Source organism: Falco cherrug, chromosome Z (assembly GCF_023634085.1).
Source record: "Falco cherrug isolate bFalChe1 chromosome Z, bFalChe1.pri, whole genome shotgun sequence".
NCBI classification, from domain to species: Eukaryota; Metazoa; Chordata; class Aves; order Falconiformes; family Falconidae; genus Falco; species Falco cherrug.
This window is the reverse complement of record NC_073720.1, coordinates 9,745,926-9,758,665: the sequence shown is the minus strand read 5'-3', so window position 1 is coordinate 9,758,665 and position 12,740 is coordinate 9,745,926. Positions and strand designations below refer to the sequence as shown.

At 53.4% G+C, this 12,740-nt stretch overlaps 1 protein-coding gene across 1 annotated transcript in view; it reads left to right on the top strand.

The window, feature by feature from the left end:
* Window positions 1–2,352: 2,352 nt before the first annotated feature.
* Window positions 2,353–12,740, top strand: part of NOL6 (nucleolar protein 6) — a 28,999-nt gene continuing 18,611 nt past the window's right edge. Inside the window, exons 1-15 of the mRNA XM_055699410.1 lie at window positions 2,353–2,456; window positions 2,551–2,766; window positions 4,407–4,523; window positions 4,795–4,974; window positions 5,616–5,784; window positions 6,545–6,679; window positions 6,824–6,987; window positions 7,487–7,607; window positions 7,946–8,004; window positions 8,168–8,269; window positions 8,807–8,922; window positions 9,332–9,509; window positions 9,897–10,019; window positions 10,185–10,333; window positions 11,076–11,151. Coding sequence (XP_055555385.1) covers window positions 2,367–2,456; window positions 2,551–2,766; window positions 4,407–4,523; window positions 4,795–4,974; window positions 5,616–5,784; window positions 6,545–6,679; window positions 6,824–6,987; window positions 7,487–7,607; window positions 7,946–8,004; window positions 8,168–8,269; window positions 8,807–8,922; window positions 9,332–9,509; window positions 9,897–10,019; window positions 10,185–10,333; window positions 11,076–11,151 — 1,995 coding nt within the window. The 5' untranslated portion in view covers window positions 2,353–2,366. The remainder of the gene's footprint in view (window positions 2,457–2,550; window positions 2,767–4,406; window positions 4,524–4,794; window positions 4,975–5,615; window positions 5,785–6,544; window positions 6,680–6,823; window positions 6,988–7,486; window positions 7,608–7,945; window positions 8,005–8,167; window positions 8,270–8,806; window positions 8,923–9,331; window positions 9,510–9,896; window positions 10,020–10,184; window positions 10,334–11,075; window positions 11,152–12,740) is intronic.

Below are 12,740 nucleotides of genomic sequence, written 5' to 3'. Positions count from 1 at the left end.
CCAAGGACATTAGGCCTGAGAGGCTCCTGGCAATGACAGTGTTGACTGTGCCCAGCTAGGCAGCAGGTCAGGCGACATGTGGGTTGATGCCAGCCTGGTTTGGGAACAGAAATGATTCCTGGTCTCGAGCAGGAGCTCGGTACCAGGATTTCCCAGGGAGAGATGCTGCAAAGTGGCAGCATGTTCAAATGAGCTCTGCAACGTGAAAGCTGGGCAGCCATGGGCACCGATGGACATGGCATTGCCCTGCTTTCCCTAGCAGAGGTAAGGGTGAGAGCCTGCCTTGTTCCATCACAAGCCAGATGCAGCAAAGGCCTGCAGGGCAGACAAAAATCAGCTGCAAACATCCTCCCAGGGTTTTTTTCCTCTCTAAGACAGAGACTACTTATTTTTCCCCCAAACCTGCTTGATTTTCTCCAAACCTGCTCATATTTCCTGTGAGCATAGTCCATGAGCAGTGGGCTGGCTTGGCTTAGGGGTCCTGTGTTAGAGACAAAGCTCAGTCCTGTTCACTGGGGAGTTCTCTGAACTCCTGCATTTACTTCAGGATGGATATGTGATCTCCTACCCTCTGTCTTAACATGCCTGTACATTTGCTTTTGAGGAGATCCTGCTTACATCATTCCCACAGTGCAGGAAAAAAACAGAACTCAGGGTGGCCAGCATTCAGGGAGAAGAATTTGCACCTGACATCAAGATAACAGACTCCAGGCAGGGATGCTATCCCAGAACGGAGTCCTCCTAAAGGAGGACGGTCCCACTGGAGTCCACAACATCCCTTTTTCATGGCAGGGCGCAGAGAAGTGATTTAAACCATTTTCAGTTATGTCAAAACCAGTAAAAGAGCTGGAAACAGAACTACAATATCTGCATTCCAAATCTCTGACCTCTTGTTCACGGCAACACATATGGTGGGCTTTTAAATACCCTGATAACCCAAATCTGGCTGGACCTGAGGTTTGGAGTTGGCTTTGTAAAGGCACATGTATTTAAAGGCATATATAAAGGGGACATTTCTCTTGCTCCAGTAATCTGCACATAGGCTGCTGCTGGCCCAGCCCCACTCTTGGTGCCTGTTCCAGCCCCTGTGGGAGCTGGCCAAGCTGGGTCAGGCTGCCACGACTTTGCTTTGTGCTCTCTGCAGGTCACGTAGGGAACGTCCACTCCGATTAATCATGAAGTAACAGAGCCCAACTCTGCAGTACAAGCAGCTCCACACTCGCCCTACCCTGGATCAACCTGGCCGTGCTGCCTGCAGCCTGGTTGCTTTGGAAAATAAAGGTCTTTCCTGGGTACAGGAAACCGCTTTCTGTATTCATTGTCTCAAAAATACTGAGTAACTCAGAGTTGTTCAAAAATCCTCATGCCAGAAGGCACATACAGCTGAGCCACCTGAGGCTCAAAACTGGAGCAGGATGACTTTTCAGACCCAGTTTGGCTTTTTGCCAGAATTGTGTGCATTATGCAAACCGCAGTTATTTTACTGCGTGTTTATTTACAGCTGGCAGCTTGTACCTTTGGAGTCAGCTGCTCAGAGCCCAGCAGATGCCCTGGCTACCCACCTAACTAACCCCAGATTTTCCTCATGTCTAGAGGACAAAGTCACACCAGACTGAAAACCAAAGTCCAGTTTATTAAACTCCAGTACACCTCATCTCCCCCTCCCCAATTATTTTAAGATCCCTTTCACATCAAACACAATGTGAAAAACGTAGTGCTGCTGAAACCAGAGAGGCCCCGCAAGCAGGGCCGGGTCAGTGTGTAACGCCGCTGGACCTGGGCTGGGTTCATCCCGCAGGACAAACTGGCTTGTGGCATCCACACGCAGCGAGCCTGAACGTGAAACCACGCCGGCCTGCCCTGAGGACCATACTTTGGGGTCAAAGGCTGCGAATTCAGCTTACAATTGCAAAAAAATAATAAAAAAAAGGTCCGCCTGACCCTGGGCAGCAGCCGGGACCAGCTCTGAGCTCCATCCTAGCCATCGCGGGTGGGGGTGGGAAGGGGGTGCGTGAGGCTGTCAGTGCTGCCCAGCCGCAAGCGTGCGGGTCCTGAGGCAAGAGAGGCTGCTCATCGGGGCAAGCCTGGGTGGGCAACCCGCGATGGGCTCGGCGGCAGCGGCCCCTACCTGGGTAAAAGCCCCCTCCTCACCGCCCTGCGGGCCGGGAGCCACGCTGCCGTCAGGCACCCGACACTGCTGCAAAACGCGCCGCTCCCAGCACGACCTGCCGCAAAGCGGAAAAGCACACCACCCCCCCCCCACCCTTTTCCACCCGCTTAAGTGAGCTCGGCTCCGTGGGCAGCTCGGTGGGCGGGGAGGGAAGGCGGCGCGGCCAATAGGAGCCTGGCGCTGGTACGCTCTGCCAATGGGAAGCGGTGCTCCGCGGCGCGCAGGGCGCGTGGTGCCGCACGTGGTGACGGGGCTCACGCGTGCTTGTGCGGCGGCGGCCATGGCGGTGAGGCGGCGGCGGGGGCTGCGGGGAGAGGGGCGATCGGCGCCCCGCGGGCCTGTGGCGCTCCGGGTCGAGCCATGCTGTGTTCTCCTCGTAGGGCTCTCCGGAGGCGGCGGAGGAGGCGGCGCAGGACCGAGTCCCCGCCGCCCGGAGCGCGGCGCGGAGCGGGAAGAGGGCCGCACCGGCCGGGGCCGGAGCCCTGCAGCCGGTGAAGCTGAGCCGGGCCGAGCTCTACAAGCCACCGACCAGCGAGGAGCTGAGCCAGCTGAAGGAGACGGAGGATCTCTTCCACTCCAGCCTGCTTCGGCTGCAGGTTAGCCGGGAGGCCCGCCGGCCCGGCGAGCCGCCGTCGGCCGCGCTCTGCGCCTCTGGAGGCTGAGCTGCGGGTGGGGGCGACACGAGGCGGGGAGCAGCGGGACCCCGGATCGGAGCTTTCCAGGAGCCGTCTGGGGAAGGGACCCCGGGCCGTTGGCAGTCTCCTGAGCCCTCCTGACCCGGTAAATCCGGGCAGCGGCCGCTCCTCTGCAGGAGCCGGGCAGGGAGGGACAGAAAGCACAGGATTTACAAGGCACCCGCTGTATTACTGGTATTGCCACCGTAGTGCCTATTACCGTCCCGCGCCAGGCTCTGTGCCTCTTTTACACCATTAAAATTGAACTCCTCCAGCGTGTAACTGCAGTGTGGTGGAAGTGTGACCGTTGCATTCCTCGCTGCAGTAAGCTATTGCTTGCTGGGGTGAGGAAGTAAAACCACCATTGCACCTGTCTCCTGTCTTTGATCAGCTTCTGGATGGGACAGGAAGATATTCTTTTTTTTAATGTCCTGGGAAAGCCAGTTGTCTGTGTTAGGGAGAGGTCAGGCTGGTGGCTAGATGGCTCCTGGTGGTTGTAATGTTGCTGATTTTTATGAGAGGTAGCTTTGGTCTCCTGGCTGCCCACTGTTAGCAGGATCTCTAGGGCCTGATCTCGTGGTGTGAACCTGCAGGGTTGTTTCCTGGAGCTGATACTCTGTCATACAAAAAACCTTTTGGAGAGCTATGCTTGTATGAATCACACCACTGTTTGTGGCTGAGCCTCACACAGAAGCAGGTGGGATGGAGTTGATTGCTATCCAGTACTTCACAGGAGACGGCAGGAGTGCATTATCCTTCTGCCCATGGGCTGTCTGGACTCCCAGCTTCAGGCAGGGTTTGCAGAGAGATGCTGTTGTGTTCCTCAGCTCACCTACCGCCCTTTTCACTAGGCTTGTGGTTGGTGCTGGAGGACAAGGTTTTTGTGGTTTAACCCCAGTGGGTAACCAACTACCATGCAGCTGCTCACTTACCTTCCCTGCTCCCCTGGTGGGATGGGGAGGAGAACTGGGGGAAAAAGGTAAAAGTCGTGTGTTGAGATAAGAACAATTTAATAATTGAAATAAAATGAACTGTAATAATAATAACAACATTTTTGATGAAAAGGAGAGAGTTGGAAATAGGAGTAAAATCCAAAAGGAAAGAAAAAAAAAAAAAGTGATGCGCAATACAATTACTTGCTGCCCACTGACTGATGCCCAGCCAGTCCGTGAACAGCAATGGCAAAACCCCGGCCAGCTCCTCCAGTTTGTATACTGAGTGTGACGTTTTGTGTTATGGAATATCCCTTTGGCTAGTTGGGGTCAGCTGTCCTGGCTGTGTCCCCTCTCAGTTTCCCGTGCCACTGCAGCCATCTCACTGGCAGGGCCTGAGAAATTGAAAAGTCCTTGATTTAGGATAAATATATATATATATATATATATATATATATATATATAAAAAACCTGAAACCATCAGTGTGTTAACATCATTCTCACTCCAAATCCAAAACAGCACTGCACCAGCTACTGAGAAGATTATCCTCCCTGAAACCAGAACAAAAGTGAAGGGCAGGAGCAATTCCGGGTTGCATCTGTCTTTGATGGTCCCCTTTTCCCCTACAGATCGAAGAGCTTCTTAAGGAGGTGACACTGAAGGAGACAAAGAAGAAGAAGATTGATGCCTTCCTCCACGAAATTAACAGCCTGCTGAGGACCATCCCAGAGACCCCAGATACTGAAGTATGTTCTAGAGGGATGGAGGAGGTGGCAAGACCCCTGTATGGAGCAGGCTCTGCTGCTGCTGTGCAAGCAGTGGTCCTCATGGACTCTGTCCCTTGGAGACTGAAAAAATATTACCTTGCTTTATCTTGGAGGGGAGAAGGGAACACTCCATCTTTAAGCCCTGGGTGCAGGTGCCTGCAGCTGTGTGGGGAGAGGAGTCCTGGTCCCTGCACATCTGCTCTTGGGTTGGTGATGCTTAGAGCATTTCATGTGTCCCATCTGTTCCCAGCTCACTGACCAGGCATGGCTCCCCAAGGGCGTGAAGGTCCCATTCCTGCAGGTGCCGTTCAATGTGAAGGGGAGGTTCCGCTTTGTGCCCCCAACTGAGATGAAGGTGGTGGGCAGCTACCTGCTGGGCACCTGCATTAAGCCGGAGGTCAATGTGGATGTAGCAGTGACCATGCCACGGGTGAGTCTAGATGTGATTGCTCCTGAGTGGCCTGGTGCCTGGTTGAGCCCTTTCCCCTTCTGTCCCACATGGTCCCTGCCCTGTCCTCTCCATTCCTGAGTGAGGTTACAGCATCTGGACATGCAGTGTGGTGATTCCCATGAGGAGCTGGGAAGTGTGGTCTTACCACTTGCTCTATCAGAGCTTGCAGCTGCTTTGATTGTAGTTACTCCTGAGGCTATTCATTCTCTCTGCCTGGGCTGAACCTCTTCCACATTGCCGGGGAGATAGATGCTGTTCTGCTTTGTACCTCATTGCACTTTTGCCCCAGCTTACAAGACTGTTACAGGCAGGGTGATGTTTGCAGGCTGTTGCTACCCTATAGCTCCCTCCACTTGCTCTCCAGACTTGCTTTAAGAGGGTTTGAGATGAAGTGACACCCCATTTAGCTGCATGGCTCTGCTGTCTCCTGTGATCCTAGGGCCTGTTGAGCTAGCAGCAGCATAGTGCTCCTGTCTGACTTGGAGTTCCATGGGCCTGTAGCCACATGGCTGAGATAGGGCTGCCTGTGGGACCAGGGAGATCAGTGCATGGTGTAGTGCCTTGGGCTGAACTGAGCTTTGCAGGCGAGTAAGGTGGGATTGCCCTGTCTCTCTTTCCAGGAAATCTTCCAGGATAAAGATAACCTGAATCAGCGCTACCACCGGAAGAGAGCTCTGTACCTGGCCCATATTGCCCAGCACTTCTCCAAAGAGAAGCTCTTTGGCAGTGTGAAGTTCGCCTACATGAACAGTAACCATCTCAAGCCCATCCTGCTCCTGAGGCCTCAAGGTAGTACTTGAGCCTTGCTCTTGTGGGGGATGTGAGTAGGTACTGGTTATGGGGGGAGGGTGGTGTTCATCTCATACCAGGTAACAGGCCCTTAGGAAAGGGGTCAGTCTGGGGCTGTCATCTCCATTGATAAATTTTTGAGCTTTGATGCTCCCAGTTGTCATCTCCCTCCACACAAAGCCTAGTCCTAAAGGTCTCTTCCCAGTCACCCTCTGCAGCTTAGCTGGACTCCCCAGCTTTGGCCTTGCTGGCTGGCACACCCTGTAGGTACTGTATGTACCCTGTGGGAGTAAAGCAGACTGTACAAAAACACGTCCTTCCTCCCTGCTCTCCCCAGTCCTGTTCCCGCCCTTGTATTGGCTTCCCCAGTCAGCTGTGTGCGGCCTGGCTTTTGTCTGAGATGAGATGGCGTGCACTGACTGCTGGGTGCTGCTTGTTTCTGCAGATCTCGGGTGATAGCTTTTTGGGTCTGGGACAGACGGTGGCATGGCAAGGCCAAGACAGGCAGGAGAGTGCTGGGGTAACAAGCTAGCTAGTGGGGATGAAGATGAGACTTGGACATGAGCAATGTGACCTCAGGGTTACTCTTGGCTCTGGGAGCCATTCTGTGGTCAGTCTGTGCTCTGAAGTGATTTCCACTGCTGCTGAGCTCTGCTGAGAAGGAGCTTTTTCTTTCCCCAAGCTGGGGATGATTCCTTTTTTCTCAAGTTAGTCTCTGAATATCTCTTGCTCCTGCATACCTGCCTTCTGGTGCTTACAGGCAAGGATGAGAAGATGGTCACTGTCCGACTCCTTGCCTGTCCTGCCCCGGGTCTCTTCAAACCCAGCCGCTTCTATCCCAGCAAGAACAATGTTCGGACAGCCTGGTTCATGGAGCAGAGCACCCCCAGAGAAGGTAGGGCTTGGGGCTGGGGGAACATAAGGCTGCTCAGTTCAGCCAGAGACTGCACTCAGTACCTGGAGGTGGGTTCACTGCAGCCCTCTTCTGTGAACAGAAAGTTTGTGGTTGGGTCCAATGTGCCATCGTCTCCCCACACAGGAGCCACTGAGCCCCCGACTCCACACTACAACAACTCCATCCTCTGTGACACAGTGCTGGTGTCCCACCTGCACTTCTTGTCTAGTGCAACCACTGACTTCCCAGGCATGAAGGATGGGCTGGCCCTTCTTAAAGTTTGGCTGAACCAGCGGCAGCTCAGCAAGGTATGTCATGTGCGAGGGGACAGGGCAGACTCTGCTATCTGGCTAACCTGCCTTTGGCCTGTTTCCCTTCCTAGGGGTGGGAAGGTGTGGTGATTTGATCCTGGTGGGTGGTGTGGTGGACTTGTGACTGATTTGAGCTGTGTTAGGTTTCAAGGAGCTCCATCCTGCCCTGTGGGTTGCAGTGAGTCTGTGTGTACTAGCCAATCATGTTTCTTGGAGATCTGAAATGATGTAGTGGGAGTTTTGCAGTGGCGGGGGGTGGGAGTGTGTTTGGGAATTTATCCCATTTCCCAAAGAACTTTCAGGTGTTGCCTTCCTGCGATGGGATCCATATCTCTGTTTATTGTACGTGGCTTTGCCTCAGTATCTTCCTGGCAGGGCTGGAGCTTGGGGCTGCCCAGCTGGTGATGACAGAGGCCAGAAGCAGTCGTGTGGGGTGGGCTCTGGGGCTCATGATGCCTCATTGAGCTCATGTTGACTCAGCCCTCTGTTTTCACAGGGCTTGGGGTGCTTCAGTGGCTTCTTGGTTTCCATGCTGGTTGCCTACCTCCTGATGAAACGCAAGATTGTCAAGATGATGAGTGGGTATCAGGTGCTGAGGAGCACCCTGCAGTTCCTGGGTGAGTTTCTAGAGGCCTCTCTGGGCAGGGAAAGGCTGGTGTCAGCAGAGTGTCTGTACAAAGCCTGAACCATGGGGAAGCGGGAACTGTGGCTTTTCTTTCTGATGTTGAGACTTTGTGGGTGGAATGGACAGGAGGGGATGAGGCAGGAGAGCAGGGCTGGATGGAGCGGCTTGCAGAGGAGAGGGTAAGTCCCATGACGAGTTGGAGGCCAGCATTGCATCATAGCACTCTTAACGCTGCGAGACTACCGTGGTACCAGTACATAGTTGTACTACTGTCATGAGCTGGGGAGATGTGGATGGTGGTGTGACTTGTCCCTTCCTGTCTGCCCACAGCCACCACTGACCTGAGTGTGATGGGGATCAGCCTAGTGAAGGATGTGGACGCCTCCCTGGTGAGCAGCCCTCCGTGGGGTCTTGTTCCTGTGTCTGCCTGTGCTGCCAGCACTGCCCAGGCAGGGATGTGCTTCTTGCAGTGGCGTCAGATGGCAACACGGTGGTGCTGCCCTTGTGTCTGTGCTGCACTGTGGCACTAAGGACTGTTGTTTGCTCTTCCAGCCTGTCCTGGATGACTTCCACCAGGCATTTGAAGTGGTTTTTGTGGATCCCTCTGGGCTGGTGAACCTCTGTGCTGATATGACTGCTAGCAAATACCACCAGGTACTGAGCAGGTTGTGATGGCATCCTGAGATGCTGTCTTAGGAGTGAGCTGAGGTGGGCAGAAGGTGGTTAGACATCTTGGAGGAGGACGCTGGATGTGGGAAGGGGGTGCATTGTTGCTTTTTAAGCTTTTTAACATCCATCTCTAGCTCTGAAGCTTGGAAGTGTATTTTAAGATTTGGGTGTACTGCTGCCTTACCTGTCCTGGTTGAATAATAGCGGAGAGTTGTTCTTTGCAGCACCTCTGGGTTAAGCCAAACAGCTGTTTAGCAGACGTAACTGTTCTGGGGCAGAAAAAAACCCATGCTGATGGCAGGGAGATCATGGAGGGACTGTTTGGCCAGCAGTGACAGCTGTTGGTGACTTGGCTTCATGTTGAGGACAGAGGCTGTCTGGAATCAGGGGTCTGCTGCTGGTGACCATGGAGCTGGGGTGGTCATGGTTGCTGAGGGAGCATTGGTGACAACTACTGGAGGGATTTACTTTCCTTTCCCCACTCCTATTCATGCTCTTGCTCTGTCCTGTCTGCTTATTCAGGTCCAATTTGAAGCCAAGCGCTCCATGGAGATTTTGGATGATCGGATGGTGGATGGCTTTCAGGTGCTGCTCATGACTGCGAAGCCCATGCTCAGAACCTTTGACCATGTCTTCCAGTGAGTCTTGCTGTGCCGATGGGGTGATGCTGAGGAGCCTGTTCAGAGAGGAGTGGCTGTTTCTGGCTTTGGACTGGGGTGGATTTGGACCTGCCTGGTGGGAGGTGGCCTGGAGGGCTAGCATTGAGATAGACACTGGTGCCTCTTGCGTTTGGCCATTCGCTTTTACTATTTAGATAGCCTCCCAGGAGGAGGAGGGCAATGCTTTTGCCTTTGGGAATAATGATTGTCCCAAGGACCAGTATAACCTGTGGTGTATCCTGAGATGCCGCAGTGCAGTGTTTTTTCTTGTAGCCCCCATCCTGGGCCAGGACCCTTAGCTCCCCACTTTATCCAGTCTCTAGCTTATCCCTTTCAGAAAGGATTTGTTGGCAGGGGTGGCTGACCAGCTTCTCTCCTTCTCCTGTAGCCTGAAGCATGTCTGCAAGCTGCAGGGTGCCTGCAAGAAGATGCAGCTGCTGAACGAGCTGATAGATCGGGGTGGGAACTACGTGGGTGCGGCCCTTCCCTTCATTGTCTCACTACTGGCCCGTGGGCTGGCTGGGAGAGCACTGCTGGTGGCTCACTCCTTGCCCCAGATCCCCGAGGTAATGCAGCTTGGCAATGACACTGTATCCTTCACAGCGAGGTCTTGTGTGTCCGTCATGGCTCTGCTGGGCATGGGGAGGGGTCTTTGCTCAGTGGGGAGAAGACAGGCCTGTTACCTTTGTGGGGAATGCAGGACCTGAGGCCCTCTACTGGGGTGTGGGTTGCAGCTGGGAGGCTTGGTCTAAGCAGAAGTCCTGACTGAGTAGTGGGGCAGGGTGAAGATAACTGGTTTTTTCACTGGAGAGACCTATTAAATGAGGATTTCTGTGTCTGTGCTCATCCGGGCACCTGAGAATATGTAGCAGGAGCGTTCATCTAGCTGCCCAGTATCCCAGCAGCCACTGCTCCAGCAGTGTTATCTCTCCTGGTGCTTCATTTTCCCACAGTGGCCGATTGATGCTGAGCCCCCAAAACACAAGGATGTTGGGCCTCTGACGTTTGGGCTCCTGTTTGTCCCTGGGTTTGCTGACAGCACGCTGGAGAAGGGACCACAGGCTGATCACCCTGAGGTGAGGGGAGCCCTGCTTGTGCTGAGTAGAGTGGAGCAGAGCTGGTGCCATGCTCTGGTTGCATATTGCTGTGAGGCTGGCTGACAGTCATGGTAGAGGTTTGGCTGGCTCAAGCCATGGGCTGACCCATGTCCCTGGCCTGGCTTGGCTAATGTCCCCCCACAGGCCTTGGACTTCCGCACCTTCTGGGGGGAGAAAGCAGAGCTGCGGCGGTTCCAGGATGGCAGCATCTGTGAGGCTGTGGTGTGGGAGGCTAACACTATTTCCCAGAAACGTCTCATTCCTGAGCAGATCATCAAGCACCTGCTGAAACTGTAAGTCATTCTGAGCAGCACCTGATTCTGGGGGACCTGCAGCTGTGTGTGGGTCACTGCTCTCTCCTGGCTTGTGCCATTTCCCTGGAAACCCCACTGCCAGCTTCATGCTTTGGGGGATGTTGTGGGTTGTTTTGGCTTTGTGAAATATGGAAGACATTTCACTTGTGGTCCTGACTCTGCGAGCTGGTTCATAAGAGAAGGTGGAGAGGGCAAGCACATGGTGTTGTAGCTTCTGTTGATGGTAATGCTAAGGGCAAAGTGGCAGCATGGTCCTGATCTTGCATGTAGATGCGATGTTGGGACACTTGATTGTCGGCAGAGCTGGAAGAGAAGCTGTTTGAATCTTGCAGGATGTTTCATTAAATCCTCTGAGACCCTGCAGTGATTCACAACACTGGGTCTCCCTACTGCATTGGAAAACCTCTCCATGGCAGTTTATAACTTCTGCCAAAAATGAGACCCTCTTGCACAGAACGAAGATGTTGCTTGGGCCTCTTGACTGCACGTTGATGGCTTTGGCTTTGAATCCTGTGAAGCTGCATGAGTTGCTGGACTGCTTTGGGTGGATAACTTGGGCATGGGAGTAATGCACACAGATTGGTCTTCTCACTGTGACCTTGCTGTATGGAGGGATTCCTTGTTCTTGGACTGACCCTTGCCTGTGGGTGCAGCATGCAGCGTCAGGGTGGATGGCTTGGCATGTTGTAGTTCTAATGCTCTGTTGTCCTCTTCCACATAGCCATGCGGACATTCCTGAATCCTCCATTTGCTACATGGGAGCCTTGTTGGAGTCTGTGATCAGGACTGGGAAAGAGGTATGGTTGCTTCCCCAGTGGGGCTGTGGGTTTCTCTGGGAAGGGTGGTATGGGGAGGGCTGTAGGGAGGGCGTTTTAGCTTTGTGGCCCTGAGGCAGCTGCGTGGGTCCCAATAGAAGGTAGTGAAGGTAAGGAAAATTCCTGCCTGCAGGTGCTTCAGTGGGCAGTGTGGTGCTCTCCTGGGATCTGTCAAGCCTTTCATGCTAACCAAGGCAGAGCCGTTGAAGTTCTCTTGCTCTGGCAGCCCCTACACCCATTTTCCCCTGCAAGCATCTTACTGGCCTCCTTTCTCTGCTTTTGTCCACTGTGTCCACATAGTCTGATGATACATCACTGTCCCACTGTGCTCCTCTGGCTGCACCTTTCAGGTCCTGTGTCTTTCAGGATATAGGCCAGGAAGTTCTGTGCCTTCATCCTAAAGGTACAGCTGGGAAACCCAGGAGAAGGGTTTTTCCTGTCATGGTGCAAAGTGTTTGGTTGTGCATGCCAAGCCCTACTTAATGCTCCAGCTGAATGTGCAGCTGAAAAGAAGTCATGTTGAGACAGAAAGGATGCATTTTGCAGGTTGGAAAATGTCCCTCTCCCTACTTCTCTCCAGCTTGTGAAACTGAAGCCTGGAGATGAGCCATGAGCTCTTCCACACAACTTTGCTGTTTTTTTGTAAAACTGGCTTTTCACTTGGTTGTTGGATGGAGGAGAAAATTGTTTCCTTTCCCTTTTTAAAGAGTAAAGGGGAGCAAATCTGATCGAAAGAGTCTTCTGAGCATGGACCAGTGCTTAGTCTGGGTGGAGCTCCATGCCAGATTTGGGATGAGATGCTAGTTTGTACAGCCTGTTGTGTGGTGGGGTAGCAAAATCTGTGCACTGTGTACCTGCAAACTATCCTGGGGTAATCAGGGCTGATAAACCCCATGCTGAGTGATGATGCACTTTCCTGGAGCCTGAAGGGTGTTTTGGAGTTGGACTGTTGCCAGTCCTCAAGGAACAAAGGAAAAACTCTGTTGTGCATGAGATGGTGGGTAGGGGTGTGTGTATCTGCTTCTTCAGCTCTTTGTGTGCAGGCACCCTGTGAAGTCTGTGGTGAGGGACGTGGGGGATGAGGGAAGATGGATGGTGCAGCCAGCTCTAGAGACAGGCAGGATGGGGACTTGTTCATGGCACACCCCGCAGAGGGTGCTGCTGCTCTGCCGGAAAGCCCAAGCTGGGCGGATGTGAGCAGGTTGGCTCGGCTGCATCTGAGCTGAATGGTTTGGTGTCTCTTATGTCTCCTTCTCCTGGTTCAGGCTCCTCTGCTGTGCTTTGGGGAGATGGAAGCAGCAAGGGCAGCAGGAGTTCTCCTTTTGGTGCTTCTCAGCTGCCCTCCCCAGGGTTCCTGTGATACTCTGGATATTTTCTGTCTTTGATTTTGCCGTGCTTCACAGCTCTGCCTTGGCTAAGGATGTGGTTGCTGTTTTGTGTTAACTGCTGCCTCTGTTGGCATCACAGTAACCGGTGGAGAGGCAGTAGCAGAGGTCTCACTTTGCTAGTATGTGATCTCTTTATTCCCAAATTGCTCTTGCCTTCTCTCTTCCTAGGGACATTGCTGGTAG